Below are 23139 nucleotides of genomic sequence, written 5' to 3'. Positions count from 1 at the left end.
TATTTATTTATTTTTTGTCGTTTTTATCGAATGCACCGTCCTAAGCCACTGACGTCAACAGATGAGGTCCCTCACGCAGTGCGCATGCGCAAAGCATTCAACACTGGTGGTGTGGGTAACAGGCTGCTTGCTAAACAGGCAACGGCTCCCGCCTACGACATGGAGAGAAAAGGTAAACGTTTGGCCGACGTTGTTTGAAAACACATTGGCCAGCGAGCGTGACGCCATTGTCAATGGTTATCATCCCCGTACACGAGCGCGTTTGGTGCACTCGGACGCGCGTTAATGTTGAATCGAATGCGTGTGTGTTGTCCGTGTAGTGAACCGCGGCGAGCTAGCAATAGCCGTGTCAGGATTAGCCAGCTATAGAGAAGCTTCTCGCTCTTTCTGTGACATTTACGACGCCTTTCCCCTATATTTTTATTGCTTTACATGAAAATGCTATTCTATTATTAATCACTTGCACTTCTCTTGAGATCTTGTCATATCCGTGTCTTGCAGGTTACTTGGTGCTATTACTGTACGTTATGGTAATAAAGATATGGAGCGCGGTTGCTTTTCAGAGTCTGTTGATGGATACATTTTAAGTCAACATTTGGACATATCTGACAATTTCAGTGATCTCAATTATAAATCATTGAATGTTTGCCTTATCAACCAAATTTCCAATAGACAGAGTAATATTTTACTAGCTTCACAGGACTAAGAAAACATGTGCAATATACATATAAATAATGTTATAGTTCTAAAAATGAGGACGCCTTAGTATTTGCAAACAAACATTGGTGAGCTTATCAAAACTCTATAGGAAGATGGTTACAATCATAGAAAATGTATTTAAGTTGGCGTGTTGTGTTTCTCTTTGAATCTTCAGCAATCTTCCTCAAAACAGCTCTTAAATTACCTGAAATAGATATTATTCTGCATTACGATCTAGGGAAAGGCTATAAAAAGAGGAATGTTACGCAACAGGCGTACCAATAACCTGATCTGAATCTGATAGAGCATGCATTTGACTTATTGGAGAAACAACTGAGGGAAAAATATTCCCAGAAAGCGCTTGGACTAAAGAATTCTGGCAGTGAATCACCTGAGATGTATTCGGGAATCTTCTGCTCTCGCTTTCTGACGGGCTTTAGGCAGGAATTGACAACAAAAGATTTGCAACCAAATATTAAAAGCAAATATCAGTTACTTCTCTCCACGCTAGTAGAATTTTTTTCCCTGTTTCTTATTGTGTTCATTAATGCGGTAATGTAAATCAGCCCAGGCACAATAACACAAACATTGTCCCTCTTATTCCCACAGTTTTGGCTCTTCAGGCAAGGAAAAAGAGGGGCAAAGCGAAAAAACCCTGCAAAAAGTGAGTTTTTATCCCTTTTTAGATGTTTCACATCTTGCTCTTTGTGCTACATTAGTACTGGCTTTCTTTATTGATTTTTCTCTGTTCATAGCCCAAAAGGTGAATTTATTACACTAGGCAACAATGAGGAAATTAAATAAATGTTGTTTTACATCTGCTAGCTGTTTTGGGTGGAGAGTCTGAATGTGATTATTTTTATATCACTTCAAGTTCTGTCTTGCACGCTTATGTTATGAAGCCCGATTGGCGCTCAAGCATCATCCGCGCTTGGGATTTCACCATCCGCTCCTCACATGCTCAGATATAATTTGAGTGCCATTGGCAACGAGTATCAAACATATTTGATAATTTCAGCGCTTCATGTGCATAGAAACAGGATCTATTACACCTCAAGGTTGTTACTTGATAAAGAGTCCTGTGTCCAAAGCCCAAATTACAGAATCCCGTCCAAAATAAGATTCAGTCAAAATAGGGCAAATCTTAGCATCTCACTCCAAGTCTTTGAAAACAGCCTAATTGGACTGGAACCTTTCAAATCTGGTAGTACTACACGTATGGTCCCCTTCGTACATGGCCACTTTCTCAAGTTTCCAAAATATTAATCACAATTACTGCAATCAATAATCATGATTTTTAATCACCAATTTAGTGCAATTGTGATCAAGGTTCTCGACACGCAGGTGGCTAGAAATTAGGCTCCAAAATTTCCATGCAGGAAAATCCAGGAATTTAACGTTAGTTTTAGCTACCGCACAGTTAAGCTCATGTATGGACCTCGTGCAGAGGTGGAGACTTTAATATCTTAGGTGGAAGTAATGTCAAACTCTCTTGGGTTTTGAACACTCAGTTCAACTGTTGTAAGACACAGATTTGACTAAAATTACAGCATTACAATTTAGAAATAGGAGAGTATGTATATATATATTTATTTTGTTTAGTGCGTGTTATCCTTCAACTTTTCATTGTGGAACATAAGCTTACTATTTGTATGGTTGGTTTGCCTGTAGTCTTTGTCTTAAGATAACACGATTTGATTGATCAAACAGCAGGGCTGTAGTGGCTATTTAATCTTTAGTACAGTCTTTCATTGTTTTAAAATCCTTAATTTGATGAATTTATAATCTTTTGAATTTGTCTCTATCCCAATGTGCAGTGTAAAAAAAAATCTCTCGGTATACTGCAGTACAGTTGTAACCCAAAATATACTCCTAACAGTGTAAATAAAACATTACATTACATAGTTACATAGCTTTTGCAAAGGCAGCGTATGGCTTTTCAACAGGCAGCCAGCAAATCCCCGAAGTCGGCAGCAAGCTGAACACGAATCCTCACCTCGGGAACCTGAAGAACCCGAAGAGATTCTGGGCTCTGATGATGAAGAGCAAGAGGATCCCAACGACTATTGCAAAGGTTAGTCCTCTTTTTTTGTTAGCCCAATTTAGATGTCAAAATCAAATCTTTCTATTCCAGGATTCAAGAGTTTTATAATAGTTCTATCAGATTGATCTATGCGACACTATAATTTCTCTTCAGGCGGCTACCATCACGTGAAAGTAGGCGACCTTTACAATGGAAAATATCACGTCATCCGAAAATTGGGCTGGGGTCACTTCTCGACCGTCTGGCTTGCCTGGGACATTCAGTAGGGAGCTTTGCTATATATTTTTTCTCTGCACTAAGAGATTAGCAGTGAAGTCCGGAACCGAAAACAGTTTTTGTCATCTGCTTGATAGGATGAAAAGGTTTATTGCAATGAAGGTGGTCAAGAGTGCAGAGCATTACACAGAAACAGCTGTGGACGAGATCAAACTTCTCAAGTCTGTAAGTGCAAGATTTAATCATGATGACAATTATGAACACACCCTGTCAGTATTTCACTCTCAAACGCAAAATACCGTTATGCCCCTGTCGTACTGATTGTAGTTGTTTCTGCTCAGGTGAGAAACTCTGATCCTGATGACCCTAAACGGGAGATGGTGGTCCAGATGTTGGACGACTTTAAGATCTCTGGTGTCAATGGAACTCGTATCCTTATCGCTGTTCATCACCTTACTGATCCATCCTGGATCATGTTAGATGCATGACGAGTTTTGGTCTTAAAATAACTAGATTTAGCCAGAAGTCACTTCAGATAGATGATAAGGATATTAGGTACCAACAGTGTTTGTCTATATCGGCTTAGTTCTATATTTACTGTTACAGTAGTTTGAAAGCAAATTAAAGAAAGAGCCACAGTGGTAACTGAAAGAACTTGAAACTGATAAGAATCATTATACTCACAATTCACTCCGACAAGCCATAGGTCCCGGCAGAATGTCGTTCTATTGGTTACATGCATCGTGATCAAAATACGGAATAAAACCCATTCAATCTATACACTACTCAATTTGAAAGATGAACTTCAATGTACCTACCGTAGACAATTAGATTTTTCAATACTAGCTGCTTAGCTTTTTTTTCTCCTAGATCCCGCAAGTGCAGGCTGTTTTGAACCGGCAGAGGACAATAAAACGTCAAACTCAAGATATTTATGAGTGAAACTAGTTGTATGTCCCTGCTATGATTAGAGCTGGGCAATATTCCCAGTATATTGTGACGCACGTATGACCTTCAGTTTCCACCATAATATACTTTTAGAAGTACTTCACATCTATCCTTTTGTGTTCTTTGTTAGTTTTTCTCCCATCTAACCGTGTAACATCGAAAGGTTACGGTCACACCCATGCATGATTCTTGTTTAAAGCGAGCCACATTGATACTAGAGGCTTCACTGGTTTGGTCTTGCCACGCGCAACAGATCATCACAATCACACACTTTTTAAAACTGATTTTCATTGGATTATGAATGGCAAATTATGTGAGCACAGCTCTAGCAAACTATAATATGTTAAAATTATTTTGAGTAGCATATATTAAATGGAATTATTTAAAAATGACATTTTGGTATCAGTTTCTATTTTTACTCTGCCCGTTTGTTCCGTATATACCTGCATGACGTCAATAGTGCTTTTCACGAGCTATGATCAGGCAGCTCAACAAATTCTATACATATTCTTTATTTTGATTTATTTATCATCTCCTAATGCTCCTATTCATGATTATTCTGCCCTTGCAAATTCCCGCTTTTGTTTGACAGGGAACTCTGGAACCATTTTAAAAAGTACTGAGTAGTAACTGTAATTAAACGATACCCGACCCTGTTATTATCTTAACATTTTTCCATTCAGATGTCTGCATGGTGTTTGAGGTTTTGGGCCATCATTTACTAAAGTGGATTATCAAATCAAATTACCAGGGTTTGCCCCTACCCTGTGTAAAGAGCATCATTCGTCAGGTGAGCACAATCAAAACACACTGACACACCCTTAATACCCTGGTGACTCAGTGTCTCAGGTTCAAGTTGCGCCTGTTTTTTTTCTTTTGTCTCACATTGTCCAAATTTCCATCAAATGATGATGTTATTTGGCCTAACCAAACATGGAAAATATCACAAGCAGTTAAGTTATAACAAGTAATGTTCAAATTGGATGGATTGACACAACCCAACTTTTCTTTCAGGTTCTCCAGGGCCTTGACTACTTGCACACAAAGTGTCAGATCATTCACACAGACATCAAGCCTGAGAATATCCTCATGAGTGTTGAAGAGCCTTATGTACGTAAACTTGCAGCGGAAGCCACAGAATGGCAGCGGGCGGGAGCGCCACCTCCTTCAGGCTCAGCAAGTACGAATTGTGCTTGGGATGTCCACACACATGTACTGACAATTATTTTTCAACTAACCATATTGTTTGTTTCACAGTTAGCACCGCACCGGCTCCAAAACAGGTACAACTTCAAATTATGTGCAAAAAACTATTAAATATACTGTATATAAATGTGAGTGCCAAGGATAGCTGGAGAAATGTGGAACGGTGCAACCCTAATGGCTATATTCACAGATCCATATGATTATTTTTCCTCATTTGAGCAGAGTGTCAAAATGTCCAAAAACAAGAAGAAGAAATTAAAAAAGAAGCAAAAGCGACAAGCGGCATTGCTGGAAAAGTGCATCATGGATCTAGAGGAGATGGAAAAGATCACCGAGCCAAGGGAGGAAGACGAGGATGTCGACGAGGAGCCGGCGTCGCCCAAGGGCCGTGCCTGTGCACCGTTGAGGCAGACGTCTGTACAGAATATGCGCAACCAAGACCTACAAGGTTAGAAGCCTTTTGCTGAAAATCACAGGATTGAAATGCTGAATGTTTGTTCTCTCCCTGTGTTGTCAGAGAGCCCCGTGAATGAAGACGAATTGTGCGAGCTGAGCTGTAACGGGCATGTGGAGGTGAAAGAGAGACTCCCCCGGTGGGTGGAGGAAGACCAACATAACGGCAACTCTCTCGAGAAAAAGCACCACACGATCAGCAATGGCTTGGAGTGCGCCGAGCTCAAGGACATCGAGGGAGCTCACTGCAGCGAGGCGTCGCCCAGGCACTTTTCTGTCGGCCTGCAGGAGGAAATCCAAGGGAACATTTGTCGAGAACAGGGAGAAGATGAAAGTGACGAAAGTCTGCAAAATGGTATGTTTTCAATTTTTTGTGGCATTCTTTCAGCCAGATCTTTTTAGAGCTAACTTGTCTCGGGTTTGACGTAGGCAAGCAAACCGCGGGATCCCTGCTGGTCAACCCACTTGAGCCAATCAATGCAGACAAGATCAAGGTCAAGATTGCAGATCTGGGAAATGCTTGCTGGGTGGTGAGTCGTCCTATCGGGACCTGAGGGATTTCCTTGTTACCAATCAGGCCTTCCAGAAACAAACACACACTATCCTCCAGATGCCAGAATAGGAACAGCTTTAGTTTCCTTGTAGGGTAGGGAAACTAACTCTAAATTCCTATTTAAAATACATTTTTCATTATCTTTTTGGGGGGTTTTGCACAATAGTGTCAAAATGAATTGATTAATTTATACTGTATATTGTATCTTTAAGGCAGTGGTGGTTAACCAAGCTGGTTTATTTGTCAACGGAGAAATGTTTGGCTTGCAAAGGCTATTGCAAGCAATTGACAAACGGCTAAGATCCATGGCCTAAAGTACTTAAGCATAGAGCCAGATTGATCAATTCAAGTGGTTTTCGCACAGTAAGTCACGCGATTCAGCAAGGTGAACACTATGCTGACTATAAACAATTTAGGCCTGATATCCTCCGGCCATTTGTTTTTCCTTTTAATTGTGACATTTTGACAGAAACAGGAAATAAATAGACTTCCGTTTTCCATTCATAATTGGTGGTTTGAAAAAGAGAAAGAGCTTTTAAATTAGCACGAGACAGTATGAAAAATACGACTATTATTTCTTTTCCCTGAATTGGCTTTTCCGTGACCCCAAGAGATTCTCAAATTGTGTGGGCTCTGCTTGGTGCTAATTTAGCTCAGGCTATCTAACACTTCTAAACTTTGTGTTAATGTGTGAGAAATTGGGCAGACCTTCTCCACCTTTATGCCATTTTTCAGAGTTAAACATTTTCTCACCACAAATCAATACAATATAAAACAATGTATGTTCCAAAATAATTTTTTCCCTATTTTTCCTGCATTGCTCTCAGCAAAAACACTTTACCGAAGACATCCAGACACGGCAGTACCGCTCCTTAGAGGTGCTCATCGGTGCTGGTTACAGCACCCCGGCAGATATTTGGAGCTCAGCCTGCATGGTAAGAGACCCACGACATCAGATATTCCATCAAATAAGAGATATGAAACTGATGCACCTTGACAAGCTATCTTACTTGACTGTGGTTAAAAGAGAGGGAATTAAAAGTTCAAAGGCATTGAGCTTCACAAATTCTTGTGTTTTCGATAATGATGCTGACGATATTGTCGCCGCAGGCCTTTGAACTCGCTACAGGAGACTACTTGTTTGAACCCCATTCTGGTGAAGATTATTCCAGGGATGAAGGTATGCCTCAGATTTCTCTTTGGTCCCTGTATTTATCTTTTTTGTCTAATATCTGGACAGATTTTCAGTTTACAATAAATAAGCCTAAATGATAGTTTTTCTTTTAAATTGAGGATCTCTATGATACTACTCACTCCACGCATGTTATGAGTACACAATGTTATATTGAGTGAAAATGGTTTGTCACTATTCCTGTGAGTCTCCACTTGAATGGCGGAGACAGGGCCATCAACTGTTGCTTTCTACTGCTGCGTGCCTCTTGTCCTCATTCTCATCATCGTTATTGTTATTGCTCATTCAGCTTCATGTTCTCTGTTGTGACTTGATTTGCTGAAGCGTGTTAGAATACACTCACTTTGTTTTCCTCTGTGTACTCTGCGGCATTTCCCATGAGACTTACATAATTTCCAAAATTGTACGTACGTCTATACATCGACAACATTTTGACTTCAATTCAATACTTGCATACAGTACCTCAATACTGATATTCGAAATAATACCATGAGAAAATATTTAAATTATAGTTCGAATAGCTGTCAGCTGAACAATTTATCTTTTAAAATAATATTTAAAAATATTTAGCTAAGGTTACTAACAAAACGACATTTGGATTTTTTTTCAAACACTTCAGGACATAAAAACAGATTGCGTTTCATATTCAATATATCCAATACTATTAAAAAAATGATTCACCGAAATAGTTCTATTAGGGCCATGGTGAGTTCTAATACAGAAAATAAGTAATGACTCTAAACACCCTAATTCACACACAACGCAAAATATGTTGGTCAAGCAGTGAAATTCCATTTAGGGGCCTGTGCTGCTTATTCCTAGACAAACAACACCACTTAATGCAAGATAAGTGTTTTTGAAATGACAAGTGATTCGGCATTAGAGAAAAGAATTCAGTATTGCCTGTCTGCCTGGCCGACAGCGAGCTTAATTTCAGTTAGCATACAACAGAAAGTTCTTACCAAGTTATCGTCATCTTCCATGTCAAGCTGTCATCCTCGTCCATTGCCAAGCAATGCACATGACTGTTTTGCCATCTCCTTTTTTTTCTCCATCTCTTTCTCATTGCTGTGCTTCTGACCGGCCTTGTCTCCAGACCACCTTGCGCTCATGATCGAGTTGCTCGGTAGAGTTCCTCGCCACTTTGCTCTGAGTGGAAAATACTCACAGGAATACTTCACAAAGAAAGGTATGCTACTTGTCTGGCACTGACTGTTTTGTCCATGTTTTTTCTTTGTCTTTCTCTCCCTCCCAAATCTGTGTGGTGTAGACCATATAGCGCTGATCATTGAACTGCTGGGGAGTGTCCCACGCAAACTCATAATGAATGGAAAATATTCCAAGGATTTTTTCACCAAGAAAGGTAAAAATAAATAGCCCTAAATAAAATATGAAATATAAAGTATGAAGTTCAAACTTGAAAGCAGGTAATTTCGTCTATTAAATGTTTAAGTGCAGTTGTGTATCTATCTATACATATTACTATTTCTGAGTGTGTTTGTCCGTTAACATCGGACAAAATGGAGCCAACACCGTACATCCGATTTGAATGCGGCTTCGAACCAAAAATGGCAAATGTGCGGCTCTAGGATATTACCGTGCTGGATTTTTGAATTTGGGCCCGTTTTTTCCCCCCCAAAAATTTTCGAACTGCGGGTCGCATTTTAAGGTCAAAAAGTGCAACTTTGGGCTCATTTTTTCGGTACATGCGAAACTTTTATAGAAAAATACTTTGTGTATTTAAATCACCAGCAACATGCAAACATTTTAAGCCTATCTTTTTCCAGGTCAATGGCCCCACATAGCTAAGAATCGATAAAAACCCTTGATTTTGGACACTCGAGTCATTCTCAAAAACAACCTACTACTAAGTTCTGCACGTTTTACGGCTGCTACATCTAACAAGCAAAGGGGCCCGGCTTCTGCTACTTCAATTGGTGTTTCTTGTCCAGGTAAAGAGCAAGTGTTGGTTTCCGTTTCAGCTCCTTCAAAAAACCAAAGATGGTCGGCAAGTTTGAGGGTAGCCTTTTACAACTTTGGGTCAATTTTCTGGTACATGTAAACCATCCAGACCAATAATTCTCTGCTTTTCTATTGAACAATACAGAGACAAACATTGCATGCATGTCCTATTCCAAGTCATCTGTATTGCAGAGCTAAAAATCGATAAAAACACTCGATTTTGGATCGAAAGTGCTGAGGCTTTGTCGCCCAAGCAAGTGGGACTGGCGAAGTCGGGCCCCTCTGCTTGTTTTAAATAATGGTAGCACTTGACAAGAAAACAATCTTCTCAGACAGGAAGTGGATTGAAAAAGAATTTGTCTTTCCGCAGGGGACTTAAAGCACATCACCAAGCTAAAGCCATGGGGGTTGCTGGAGGTGCTGGTGGACAAGTACGAATGGCCCCGCCCAGAGGCCGAGTGCTTTGCCGATTTTCTGCTCCCCATGCTGGAGCTGGTTCCCGACAAGAGGGCCACAGCGGCGGACTGCCTCCGTCACCCCTGGCTGGCCCGCTAGTAGACCTCCTCCTTTCCACTCTCTCCGGAGAATGCAACAGATCACTTTCCAGTTCGGGCATATCGTATTATAAATATTTATTTCCGTTGTTGTTCTTTGATTTCCATACGTGTCGGTTCTTCTCTCGGCGTGGGATGGGATGTTCCTCGGTCGGCGTCCACTGCTGTGTCCGACCTGGACAACCTACAAGTGACTCTTCCTTGTTTGGTCTACTCCTGCACTAAAACCAACCCAGACAAACTAAGGTTATGTAGCCGTGTCCCCGCAGCCTCGTCAGTGCGTTTTTTTTTTTCCATTTCTTTTTAACTGGTTCTTCTAACTTCAATTAAACCTGTATGACGGACATTTTTTTTGTATTTGTAAAGAAGGCTTAGGAAATTGCACACGGGGACGGCATGTACACTGACTGGTTTCGTTCTTGCAACATTTCTCCAGAAAGATTTTATTGAGGTTAGACACGGGGGTCTCGTCTCTAGCTGCCCAATCCGTTTTTACGCACTGTATTAGTTGATTAATAATAATGACGGCTGCAATAATTTGCGAATTCCTTTCAACTTCCATTCATTTGAGAACGGTGCAAATATGTGAATAAGCGCAACTAACCTTGTGCTTTTACTGCATTCACCTTAAAGTGTACTCTGAAAGGATTTGCAAATATAGTATTTTTCCACACATCGAAGATTTATTTGGTGTTTTTTTAAGCCATAATTCATAATTCAACATAGCCTAGAATAAACAAGCTCTTTCATTGTCATTGCATTCTGGCGTTCTTCCAGACTTGGTATTCCTGCACCTTAATTGAGTCAAGGCACATAGTTTCTATTTAAAACAAAACTTCACAGCACACAACTGAAAGTTCTTCCTGTCAGTATATGTCACTGCACTGCCATTGATAGTAAAAGAAATATGTTTTGTGCTAAACGCATGCCTAGAAATTTTTCAGTTGGGAATTAACTGACAATTGAGGAGCCGGGTGCAACAGGAAGCCCATCGAAATGGAAAAGAAATTGTATACTGTATATCTGTACCAAAGAGTTTGCCTTTCTATGAATATATATGACAGTTATGTACAGTTTTTTTGGACAAATCTTATATCTTAGGTAACGAGACATAGCTAGGTAGCTGTGTTTTAATAAGCAGACTGAAGATGTTTGCTTGGTCATGATGGATATGTTTGTGGCCAACAAGGACCGTAGTGTTTGTGTGTGTGTGTGTGCGTGTGCGTGTTAGTAAAAGTGAAACGCTCAGCCTAGAATAAAAATGATGCTCCAGCACCAAATCGTGAAGTTTTCTATCTTGCAAACTGTTGCATTGCTGCAGAAAATAGGTTTTTGTTCCATCAGGGGTTTTCTGTGAAGTAAAAACAAACAAACAAAAATAGTTAGATCTGTACAGTTTGTTTCCCCCCCTAAGGTTTACTCAGTAATTTCTTCTGCATTTTTTAAGAGTCTGCATCTTGTGTGTTGAGTATCAAAACAACACTGACGATGTTGGAGAAGTTAGCTAAATGGCATACCATTGTAAGCTGGTTAAGTTCGTAGTATAACAAGAAAACTGGTGACTGGCGGTCTTCATATAAAAAAAATAGTTGAATAAATGACCATGTATTTATGCAGAAAAAAGGCTATGTTTAGTAAGGCATTTTTGGGGGGGGGGGATTATGTAGAGTAAGTCCTTTATTTGTTGGAGAAAAATGATCCTGTAAATTAATATGTACTTTATGTATTGGAAGGATTTTTCCTCTTAAAAAGACCTTGTATAGTAAGCCTTTTTTCCCTTAGAACTGGTGTTTGGGTTAAATTTGCTTTGGATGTGCTTCTTCCTACCTGCGCCATCCAGCTCAAAATCCTCTGGCAGCAGCTTGTCCTGCCTGCTACCCAACGTGAAGGAGAGAAAGGCCAGCAGGAGAGCGTCCAGGATGCTAATGATGGCCAAGATGTAGGCCCAGCGCACTGTGCAGTTGCCCAGGCTGTACTTGTCAGTCCGCTGGCCACACATCCTCTTCACCTCAGGGGCATCCCAGCCGTCGGGGTAGATCATGCAGCCCATCACCATCAAAACAGCTGCCGATAGCATCACAAATATTTGCATCCAAGATTATCATATGAGAAAAAATGTCTTTTCCTCAGAATGGGTCTTAGTGTTTACAATATCTACTGTTTAGTATGCCACTAAACGTCAAGTCCCTTGTTAGAGGGGTTCAAATCCATTTTTGTAGCTTCAGGTCATGGCTTCCTGTCGTGTCATCACAATATTGTAGAAGGTGTGAATGTATCATTGAAAAGACACCGTAAAAGGTGACTAACATGTAACTATAGACCCCCCTCTGTGGCCCTAGAGGTGTCAGTGTGCGCACAGTAACCAAACGCCCAAAGAAACAATGCCTTTCTGTAACATGAACCAGTATGCCCAGCCTTTGTTTCCCAATACTGAAGATGACAGAGTCAGCCAACTTCACCCCAGAGGCTACACTTTATTTAAATGCTTTTTATGACAGCTGTCATGTGGTGAATCAATCACTTATTTCCTTAACTCACTAGATGCCAATAACAGCAAATCCGATTTGACTGTGTAACTCCCAGTAAAAATGGATTGGACATCTATCGCCGTCAATAGCAGTTAGATATGATCACTCATTGCTAGTCATCCCTAACTCAAAAACATTGCAATTTTCTATCTTACGAGGATGAACTATACTAGTATAGTGTATAGTTACTATACACTCTGGGCAACGTGGAGGTAAGTCATGAAGACCCACCCAGGGAGGAAAAAAGAAAAAAAATCATAGTAAATTGCTGTTTTACCTGAGGCCAATTGCATCCAGGCGCATATTTTGAAAACGCTGCCTGTGTTGCAGAAGAAGAAGAGGCTGAAGCAGACCACGGTGCCCACCACCAGCAGCATGGAGGTGGCCACGAAGAACATGGCGGTGCGGAAGGCCGGGGACGGGATGGATCCGAAGTCCAGCAGGCTGCCCTTGCACACGAGCTCCGAGGTGAGCGCGTTGCCGATGCAGTAGTGGAAGAGGCCGAAGTAGCCCGCCTGCGGCGTGTTGACGCTGTCGCCGATCCAGAAGGGCTGGATGAAGACCACCACCGTGATGATGACGAAGCACGTGGTGAACACGGCCCACAGGGCGCCGATGGCCCGGGAGTTCCTCACGTAGTTGGTGTGGTAGATGCGCGCCGCTTCCTGGGCCGGAAGCAGGTCCATGACGCCCGCCCGCCCGCCAGCAAGACGCACACCTGTTTGATTGGGCGGCTCATTTGCCCTCGGCTTTCAGAACTCTGGACAGTGGCAGGATGTCGGGCGTGACGTCGGCGTAAGGACATGATGTTGAATATATACTGGATATCGTTTTTTTTTTAGATCAAAACATACAATAATACATTGTTAAAAGTGAGATTAATTACAAATAGACCATCCACGAGGATAATGGCACATCATTAGGATTATTTTTGAAGTTTCACAAAGTATTTAACCCACTGGCTGCCATTGACAACATAATTCATTTCAACTGGGAGGACTGGCAGGGAAGGATTATGTTTCAGTGCGACTGAAAGTGCGAGATGCCCAATTCACTCCGAGTGTGGGGCATGTGGAAACCTTAACTTTTCTGTTCGACATTTGCCATTTTGTCCAAAGGGGGGCAGTGTAGCTCTAAATTAACTGGGGGGCAGAGACACGCACAACCGAGTCAGACTGTTTTGCTAAAAAAAGATCCATATGCACGTACAAATAAAAACTTACTATAAATGGTCTCTTTCTTTTAAACAAATAAAAGCCCGACTATACAGGGCTGGCAAACTTTTTTCTTTCTTTATTAAAACCAGCCTTACCATGCATGTTCATTTTTTTAAACAAATACAATATATGTTTTGACGAAAGTTTGGCGACACTCTTTTTCCTTGTCGACGATAATGTCAAATATTTATTCATCTTATTAGACGTGCTTCATAACTGAGCAAAGAATACCCCGAGATTTGGTACAAACGTAAAGCTGGCATGCAAAATGACTTGAATGGCTGGACATCGTAAGGCTTTTTCTTTAAAAAAAAGTGGTCTATGTAAAGTAAAGCTTTTATTTGTTTAAAAAATAAATACTATGTATATATAGTCAGGCTTTTTTCTTTAAATATGACCATGTATATTAAGGGTTTTTATTAAAAAATGACCATGTATAGTAAGGCTTTTTTATTTAAAAAAAACGACCATGTACAGTAAAGCGTTTTTCTTAAAAGACGACATAATATAGTAAGGCTTTTTTTCTTAAAAAATGACATAGTATTGTAAGGCTTTTTTCTTAAAAAACAACATAGTATAAGCTTTTTTCTTTAAAGACGACATAGTATAGTAAGGCTTATTTTCTTTAAAAACGACACAGTATAGTAAGGCTTTTTTGTCTTTAAAAACGACATAGTATAGTAAGGCTTTTTATTTACAAAAAAGACCATGTATAGTAAGGCTTTTTTCTTAAAAAATGACCATGTATAATAAGGCTTTTTTGTTTAAAAAAAGACCATGTATAGTAAGGCTTTTTTTCTTAAAAAACGACATAGTATAGTAAGGCTTTTTTTCCTAAAAAAACGACATAGTATAGTATGGCTTTTTTCCCCTAAAAAAACGACATAGTATAGCGTGGCTTTTTTTCTTGAAAAACGACATAGTAGAGGAAGGCTTTTCCCCTAAAAAACGACATAGTATAGTATGGCTTTCCCCCCTAAAAAACGACATAGTATAGTATGGCTTTTTTCCTTTAAAAAACGACATAGTATAGTATGGCTTTCCCCCCTAAAAAACGACATAGTATAGTATGGCTTTTTTCCTTTAAAAAACGACATAGTATAGTATGGCTTTTTTTCTTAAAAAACGACATAGTATAGTAAGGCTTTTTTTCTTAAAAAACGACATAGTATAGTAAGGCTTTTTTTCTTTAAAAAATGACATAGCAAGTAAGGCTAAGAGAGTTGGAGAATAAATCTGACTTCTGATTCTTCACCTTCTAGTTGTTGCTGTGGTCCACTGGCAAAATCATTGGGTCAGAATATGAAGCGGCAATCAGGAGTGAGTTCAATTCCACTCGTTGCAATTCTCAAATTGTTTATTGAGGTAATGAAAAGGATAAATACAACTTCCAACTTTACTGTGGTGCAGTGGCAAAGACAATGGGTCAGAATTTCAGGTGGACTCAAGTTCAAATCAGAAGTGAGTTTGATTCCACTCTTTGCAATTCTCAAATTGTTTATTAAGGTAATGAAAAGGATAAATATAACTTCCAATCACTTCATTTCAGAAGTCACTGTGGTCCAGTGGCAAAGACAATGGGTCAGAACTTCAGGTCGACTCAAGTTCAAATCAGGAATGAGTTCAATTCCTCTCTTTGCAAACCTCAAATTGTTTATTTAGGTAATGAAAAGGATAAATATAACTTCCAATCACATCACATCATTTCAGAAGTCACTGTGGTCCAGTGGCAAGAACAATGGGTTGAAATTACAGTTGGACACAAGTTCAAATCTGGAGTGGGTTCAAGTCCACTCTTTGCAAATCTCAAATTGTTTATTGAGGTGATGAAAATGATAAATATAACTTCCAATCACCTCATTTCAGAAGTCACTGTGGTCCAGTGGCAAGAACAATGGGTTGAAATTGAAGTTGGACACAAGTTCAAATCTGGAGTTAGTTCAAGTCCACTCTTTGCAAATCTCAAATTGTTTATTGAGGTGATGAAAATGATAAATATAACTTCCAATGACCTCATTTCAGAAGTCACTGTGGTCCAGTGGCAAGAACAATGGGTTGAAATTACAGTTGGACACAGGTTCAAATCTGGAGTGAGTTCAAGTCCACTCTTTGCAAATCTCAAATTGTTTATTGAGGTGATGAAAATGATAAATATAACTTCCAATCACCTCATTTCAGAAGTCACTGTGGTCCAGTGGCAAAGACAATGGGTCAGACAGACCTCAAGTTAGTGGATTTGGCTGCCACGTGGGAAATGGGGTTCGAATCCCGCTCTCGTTTGACTAATCACTACACTAGTAGTTCAGTAAATGGGTAATCCTTTTTTCATTCAAATAAAGACTTAGTCATTTTTTTCAGCAAAACAATATTTCCGGTCAGCCTTCGGCTGACCGGAAGACAGTTGGGAGGGGGGGTTCCTGGTGGTGTTCGACAGTCGGCCTGCGGCCGACTGCCGACACCATGCATTCGTTGACTGGCGACTCCGGGATGTGAACCCTCGACACCCACGTCGCAAGCAGGTGACTTACCCACTACACCACGAGGCGGCCCGCCTATACGTGATTGGAAGTTATATTTATCATTTTCATTACCTAAATAAACAATTTGCGATTTGCAAAGAGAGGAATTGAACTCATTCCTGATTTGAACTTGAGTCCACCTGAAGTTCTGACCCATTGTCTTTGCCACTGGACCACAGTGACTTCTGAAATGATGTGATTGGAAGTTATATCTATCCTTTTCATTACCTAAATAAACAATTTGAGATTTGCAAAGAGAGGAATTGAACTCATCCCTGATTTGAACTTGAGTCCACCTGAAGTTCTGACCCATTGTCTTTGCCACTGGACCACAGTGACTTCTGAAATGATGTGATTGGAAGTTATATCTATCCTTTGCATTACCTCAATAAACAATTTGAGAATTGCAAAGAGTGGAATTGAACTCACTCCTGATTTGAACTTGAGTCCACCAGAAGTTCTGACCATTTGTCTTTGCAACTGGACCACAGTGACTTCTGAAATGAAGTGATTGGAAGTTATATTTATCCTTTTCATTACCTCAATAAACAATTTGAGAATTGCAAAGAGTGGAATTGAACTCACTCCTGACTCCCACCTCAAGTTCTGAACCAATATTTTTGCCACTGGACCACAGCAATAACTAGGAGCAGAATCAGAAGTCAGATTTATTCTCCGACTTTCTTAGCCTTACTATACTATGTCGATTTTTTAAAGAAAAAAGCCTTACTATATATACATGGTCTTTTTTAAAAAGAAAAAAACTTTACTATACATTGTTTTTTTAAACAAACATAAGCCTTACTATATACATGGATTTTTTTTGAAAGAAAAAAATCTTTACTATACATTGTTATTTTTAAAAAAAAATATAGGCCTTACTATACAAAAAAGCTTTGCAATACATGGTCTTTTTTATTGTATTTTTTTAAAATACAAAAATAGCCTTTTTTCTTTTTTATATATAAAACAAGCCTTATATGCATGTTCATTTTTTTGACAAATAAAAGCTTTACTTTACATGGTCTTTTTTTATATACAAAAATAGCCTTACTATACTTATTCTTTTAAACAAATTCAAGCTTACATACATTGTCTTTTTTTCAAACAAATAATAGCCTGACTATACATGGTAAACTTTATTTTCTTTTTTTTCTTTTTCATTTTTATAGAAAAACAAGCCTTACTAACCTTTACAAGCCTTTTAACAAATAAAAGCTTTACTATACATGGTATTTTTTTTTTACATAAATAGTCTTACTATAGTACTTGGTTATTCTTTTAAACAAATCAAAACTTACATACGTTGTCTTTTTTCCGAACAAATAAAAGCCTGTCTATACATGATCCAGTTTTTTTCTTTCTTTATTAAAACAAGTCTTAGTATGCATGTTATTTTTTTTTCTTTTTCAAATAAAAGCCTTAATCTATACTGTATACCTTGTTATTTTTTTAAACAAATATAAGCCATGGTCTTGTTTGACAAATAAAAGCCTTGCAATACATGGTCTTTTTTTTAACAAATATAAGTCTTACTATGTGGTCTTTTTTCACAAATAAAAGCCTTACTATACATTGTCTTTTAAGACAAAATCTTTACTACACTTTTTTATTTTTCAACAAATAGTATAAGTCTTACTACATATGTGTTGTTTTTAACAAATAAAAGCCTTACTATACATGGTCTTTTAAGAAAAAAATATTTACTATACTTTGTTATTTTTCAACAAATAGTATAAACCTTACCCTACGGTCTTTGTCATGATACGTCTTCGGTTGCGAAGCGGAGTGGGACACAGATAGCAGGAAAGGAGCGATAAAATGAAGTGCTCGTGCACAAACTAAGGACTTAGTAAAAATCAACAAAGAAACAAACCTAACTGGGATAGCACATACGCACACTGACGGGGGCGACGGCATGACCAAATCAAAGCAAAAATCCCACAACCAGACATTCCTGAACACAGGGTTTAAATACACACACTAGGGCTGATTACCAATCACACACACCTGGCCACATAAAGGAAAGGTAGCCCCGAGGGGCACATGAGGCGAAACACACACAATCACCTGGACAGCACACACAATGAAAAACACGCACACATCCACCCAAAACTCCAACCAAACGTGACAGTCTTTTTTTTTTAAACAAAAAAACCCTTACTATACAATGTCTTTTTTGAAGCAAAAAAATCTTTACTATACATGGTCTTTTTTAAACAAACATAACCCTTATTATATACATGGTCTTTTTTGACAAATCAAAGCCGTCCTAAACATAGTACATTTTTAAACAAATAAAAACCTTACTATATGTGGCCTTTTTTTATGAAGAAAAAAAGCCTTCATAAGAATGGTCTTTTTCAAAAATAAAGCCTTACTATACATTGTCGTTTTTGTTTCTTTTTTATGAAAAACAGGCTTTCTTTTTTTTCTTTTTTTAAAAATCAAAAATAGCCTTACTATACATGGTCATTTTTTTAAAAGAAAAAAAGACATACAATACGTTGTAATTTTTTAACAAATATATGACATACAATACATAAACGTTTTCTTTTAGGAGAAAAAAGCCTTACTTTACATTGTCATTTTTTAAAATCCTTACTGAGCACGGTCTACTTAAAAAAAAAACGAAAAATAGCCTTAGTATTAAGGGTCTTTTTTTTTAAAGGCAAAAAAGCCTTGCAATACAGTCTTTTCCTCCCGCAAAATACATGGTCATGAATAAAGTTATCCAATCCAATCCAATTTATGCAGAAGTTCCAAGTGTATCCAAAGAGTAAGCATCATTTTTCTCTCAACTGTAAATATAGGGCAGGAATATGACTCTACTGTAATGTATAATTGACTATGTCTAAGTCTTTTTTTTCTTGCAGTATACATTTGAAATGTTCGATTCAAGTAGAATTTAATTCTATGTTATTAGCTATTGTTTTTCTTCCTGTTTGCCTGTCAAAATCCAGGCCTTAAGTGGGTGGTCAGGGGAGGTTTTGGCTCCATGTAAAGACAGGAAAGCTAAAGCTCCTCATTTATGCCTTCCACAGCAGTTCTCCGCTTCCCAAGTGTACGTACGCCTTGATTTGTTCATGGTACATTTCATTGGGGGGCACAAAGAACATTGTATGCAAAGCAAAAAGGAATGTTCATCCTCTCTCAAAGGAGCTTTATAGCGATATAAATAAAAGATGCTACAATGCAATGGAAATCTCATTATAATGTTGTTCACAACACAAATACCCCTACAGAATACCCAGAATGGGAATAGAATGTTCTATTTGTTTTGGAAATAATAACTCCATATGTTGTTAAACCATTGAAAATTGATTGTGTGTGTGTGTGTGTGTGTGTGGGGGGGGGGGGGGGGGGGGTGGATGGATGGGCAGGATAGTCATGAAAAAAAAATGTGGGCTGTCGCCACCCCTTTCCTTCTGTGGTAAATCCTCCTTATTATCATCAAACTTTGATGCTATTTTCTGTTCACATAAGGCCAAACGCTTTGCAATATGATGTTGCCCATCCGACAAAGATCCTGAAGGGGCCCATTTCAGATAATTCCCTTGTAATACTTTGTCAAATGATAAGCCATAGAAATGGGACCTAGTAAAATGAGTTCCAAAATAAAAGGCCATTTGGTGAAAGTTTTTGGAATGAACACCCCCCCTTTCAAAGTTCCCTAAAGACTCCTAAAACTGATTCAATGTTCCCTGAGCAACAAATCACCTCACCAATTTCGTCATACGCAGCTGGGTATGATGACAATTAGGCTTTTGACGAATCAATGATGATGACAAAGCCTATGTCTGATTATTATTATTATAAATAAAAATTGTGATTTGGTCAAAAAGTGCTTCTTGTGGAAAGATATTATAAAAACAATTGCTTGTTCAACCAGTCTGCCCTGCATGTTTTTGCAATGTTAGAGGAAAGCAGATAACCCCGAGAAAAGACACGCAAGCCCGGGAGAACTTGCACTCTCCACACAGCGAGGACCCCAAATGGGATCGAACCCTTGACCCTAGAACTGCGAGGCCAACCCGGTAACTACTCGATAAGATATTTTCCACGATAAATGACATCACATTTTTAAAACTGAGTTTGATCGTTTTCCGATGGCTGTATTGTCCCGTTATATATTCCATTTGACCGTAGTGAGGACACGGGGCAAAATGGTCATCATTTGTCTTTAATCTCAGGTTAAGGCAATCCATTACAAAGCATTTCACAAACCACAGCGTGACGACAATCATGTCCAACATCTGGTTTGGAAATGTAATCAGCATGCAAGTCAGAGACCTGGAGAGGTTTGGCACCCAGCCGGCATAAAAATGGGAAGTGTGTGGTGCGGGAAAGCCGTACCGTACAAGCAGTGGTTCTCCAAGTGTGGACGCTATTCATCTTATAAGTGGAAATGCTGTTTCTTTTCCAACATTTAGATACAATTTTAAAACCTATTTTGCATGCACAATTGAATTGAATCATGATGTCATGTTTTGTGCTTTTGTTCCAACTAATTATATTTTAGCTGGTACTTGGCGTAAAATGTCAGAGAACTACTGCAGCACAGCTTTTTGCGTCATTGGAGAAGAAAGGAAAGATGCTACATGCTCCATCCGGTAACTCACTATCTCTAAAAGAACATGTCAAGCAATATGGCCCATAGTGCTCATCAGCTAAAATAAAGGGCTGACTTGTCCACTTTGCTAACACATGCACAAGATCAAAATTTGCCAAGTTTATGTACACGACGACAGCTCGGTGAGTTGAAGGACCGACATTTTCACACCATGTCAAAATAAGAAATATGAAAGTACACCCCCGATCATGTAATGTTTTGAAGTTGCATAAGTGCCAAATTGCTTATTAGCAGTGGTTCTTAGCCTTGTTGGAGCTACCGAACCCCACCAGTTTCATATGCGCATTCACCGAACCCTACTTTAGCGTAAAATAAAGTATGATTTTTTTTCAAATTCACGATATATAGTTAATACATGAAAATCCATATTGTACATATTTGTCCAATCACTTGCTTTTTTTGCTTGACATAGTATGGGTTAAAATCTGAACAAAGTAATTACGTTCTACGATGACATTGACACGTTGGATCACAACTGAGTGGGCTAAATTCCTTGCAGCACTGATTGGCCAAGCAATGTCACATGATCATCTGCAGCCAGTGATGGCCAAGCGAGGCATATTATCATGTATATACATGGTGAGTCGATGTGTCCTGTGATCTCCGTGGCAGAGGCTCCATCGAACCCAAGTTAAGAACCACTGCTCTATAGCAACAGGAACAATGGTTGAATGTTGGAGCTAATAGTTGAACGGGGACAAATGAATATGAATAGAGATATTGAACTGTTACATTTTCTTTTTGTACAGAACAAAAACCATATGCCAGTATTTCTTTATATGTAAAACTATCAGGGATTTTTTTTTACCCATTACCCAAGGTTTTTATTGAAAAAAAAAACACCTGAACCATTTGGAATGAGTTCAATATTATTAAGTCATGAAATGTGATTTGATCATTTAAGCTACAACAGTAGAGGAGGAGGCCAGTTTTCCCAAACAAGTATCACATGTAATTTTATTGATTATAGAGTGAATAAAAAAGAAACCATGAGGCTTAAATCATGGAAACATGAACATCAAGACTGAGAGAAATCTTTAGTCTTTAGTAAAATGCAATTTGTCAAATTTTAATGGTTCGTCCAATCTCATCCCATCATTTGGATTCCAAGATGGCTGAAACCTATTAATCAGAAAACAACTCCTACAAATTGTTTGTTTACTTGCCTGACGACTCTGGTTATCAATATTTCTTATGCTTTGGGATAGCAGCCCGACAAGCTGGAAGCATTTTATTTCTTTTGCTTACCCAATGAGAATTGTCAGGAGAATCAATAAGAATACTAAATTATTTCATGGAAACATCATGGCGTTGGCGTGGTTTTGATTTCAACATAGTGTTTGTCTATTGTTAGCACTTTGATTAATCACTTATTCAGATTCATGCCCCCGTTCAGAAAAGTCCATATTTATTAATCCAAGCACAAGATATTCCTTACTGAAAGCAATTTATTCTTTAAAATAACTTATTTGAACCCATGACATAGTAGGAAGAATGAACTGTAGGCATTCTCATTCATGAGTTTTCATTTAGTTGACCAGCGTTAATGGCTTTTGGTCGAGGTATTTTGGTATGTCGGTCTCCATGATCCGTGGCCTTATTTCATGCGAATCCTAAGAAATGATGAATTTTGTCACTTGTATCGTATGGAACAAAAGTGGCAGCATCAGAATTAAGTGGCCTTCAAAAAAAAAGGACCAAATGTCAAGAAGAGAAATACACATACGTTATCAATAGCCAAAGATGAATTGTAAACAGGGTTTGACCTGCGGTTTTGTACAGGCAAGGCTTTGCCATGCTCTTCTTTATTCTCATTGTATAAGCGAAGCGCAGATGGAAAAAAAATGGACACGCCAGTATGTATGTTTGTGACGCCTTCATCGCGCAACAGTTTGATCCTCAGCCTCATTTTCCAGATGGCGTAATAACACTTGGCTGAATGAATTTGGATATGTTTTCATATATTTAGGCACATTTGGGTCAAGTGACTGAGATAGATTAATAGAATCATGTTGTTTACGCAAATTTGTGAAATACAGCGGTACCTCGGAAGCCTTTTGTGTGTTTGCTGTTTTACTCTGGAGTTCCATCAAAGTCTTTGCACTTAAACCCCATACAACAACAAAATCCCAAAATGCCTTTTTCATCCTACTGCTGAATTGTGCGTATGTTTCATATGGCGTACACATTGTAGATGTCTATGTTAGTCCATTCATTCATTCATTATCCATACTGCTTATCCTCACAAGGGTTGCGAGGGGTGCTGAAACCAATCTCAGCTAACTGAGGGCACCAGGTTTATGAACGTGCTTATTACTTTTTTATTTATGTGTAAAATGTATTTTCCTGTGTCTGTATTCTTACCCTCTTGCTACTGTGACAATGAAATTTCCCGAATACGGGATGAATAAAGTT

General features: G+C 38.8%; 2 protein-coding genes across 2 annotated transcripts; one reads left to right on the top strand and one right to left on the bottom strand.

Moving 5' to 3' along the window:
- Positions 1-47: 47 nt before the first annotated feature.
- On the top strand, positions 48-10582 carry srpk1a (SRSF protein kinase 1a). The gene is made up of 16 exons (XM_077607259.1): positions 48-172; positions 1309-1363; positions 2646-2773; positions 2897-3005; positions 3097-3184; positions 3301-3388; positions 4591-4697; positions 4922-5087; positions 5165-5190; positions 5336-5561; positions 5631-5921; positions 5996-6096; positions 6947-7054; positions 7230-7299; positions 8582-8674; positions 9644-10582. Exons 1-16 carry the CDS (start codon positions 85-87, stop codon positions 9826-9828), a joined length of 1929 nt encoding a protein of 642 aa, XP_077463385.1. The 5' UTR covers positions 48-84; the 3' UTR covers positions 9829-10582.
- Positions 10497-18011, bottom strand: lhfpl5b (LHFPL tetraspan subfamily member 5b). Its single transcript, XM_077607271.1, has 4 exons — positions 17838-18011; positions 12633-13115; positions 11655-11891; positions 10497-11178 (listed from the first exon to the last, which is right to left on the bottom strand). Exons 2-4 carry the CDS (start codon positions 13039-13041, stop codon positions 11168-11170), a joined length of 657 nt encoding a protein of 218 aa, XP_077463397.1. The 5' UTR covers positions 13042-13115; positions 17838-18011; the 3' UTR covers positions 10497-11167.
- Positions 18012-23139: the final 5128 nt, after the last annotated feature.

Source organism: Stigmatopora argus, chromosome 1 (assembly GCF_051989625.1).
Source record: "Stigmatopora argus isolate UIUO_Sarg chromosome 1, RoL_Sarg_1.0, whole genome shotgun sequence".
Lineage (NCBI taxonomy): Eukaryota > Metazoa > Chordata > Actinopteri > Syngnathiformes > Syngnathidae > Stigmatopora > Stigmatopora argus.
The sequence above is the reverse complement of the archived record's forward strand: the minus strand, read 5'-3'. Positions and strand labels throughout refer to the sequence as shown.

Excerpts from the sequence above, each read along its gene's own strand:
- srpk1a (XM_077607259.1), top strand. The coding sequence starts at position 85 with ATGCGCAAAGCATTCAACACTGGTGGTGTGGGTAACAGGCTGCTTGCT. Across the intron at positions 3,006-3,096 it reads TGGCTTGCCTGGGACATTCA|GATGAAAAGGTTTATTGCAA; the intron begins GTAGGGAGCTTT and ends TCTGCTTGATAG. Across the intron at positions 3,389-4,590 it reads CTCTGGTGTCAATGGAACTC|ATGTCTGCATGGTGTTTGAG; the intron begins GTATCCTTATCG and ends TTTTCCATTCAG.
- lhfpl5b (XM_077607271.1), bottom strand. The coding sequence starts at position 13,041 with ATGGACCTGCTTCCGGCCCAGGAAGCGGCGCGCATCTACCACACCAAC. Across the intron at positions 11,892-12,632 it reads CTGGATGCAATTGGCCTCAG|CTGTTTTGATGGTGATGGGC; the intron begins GTAAAACAGCAA and ends TGCTATCGGCAG.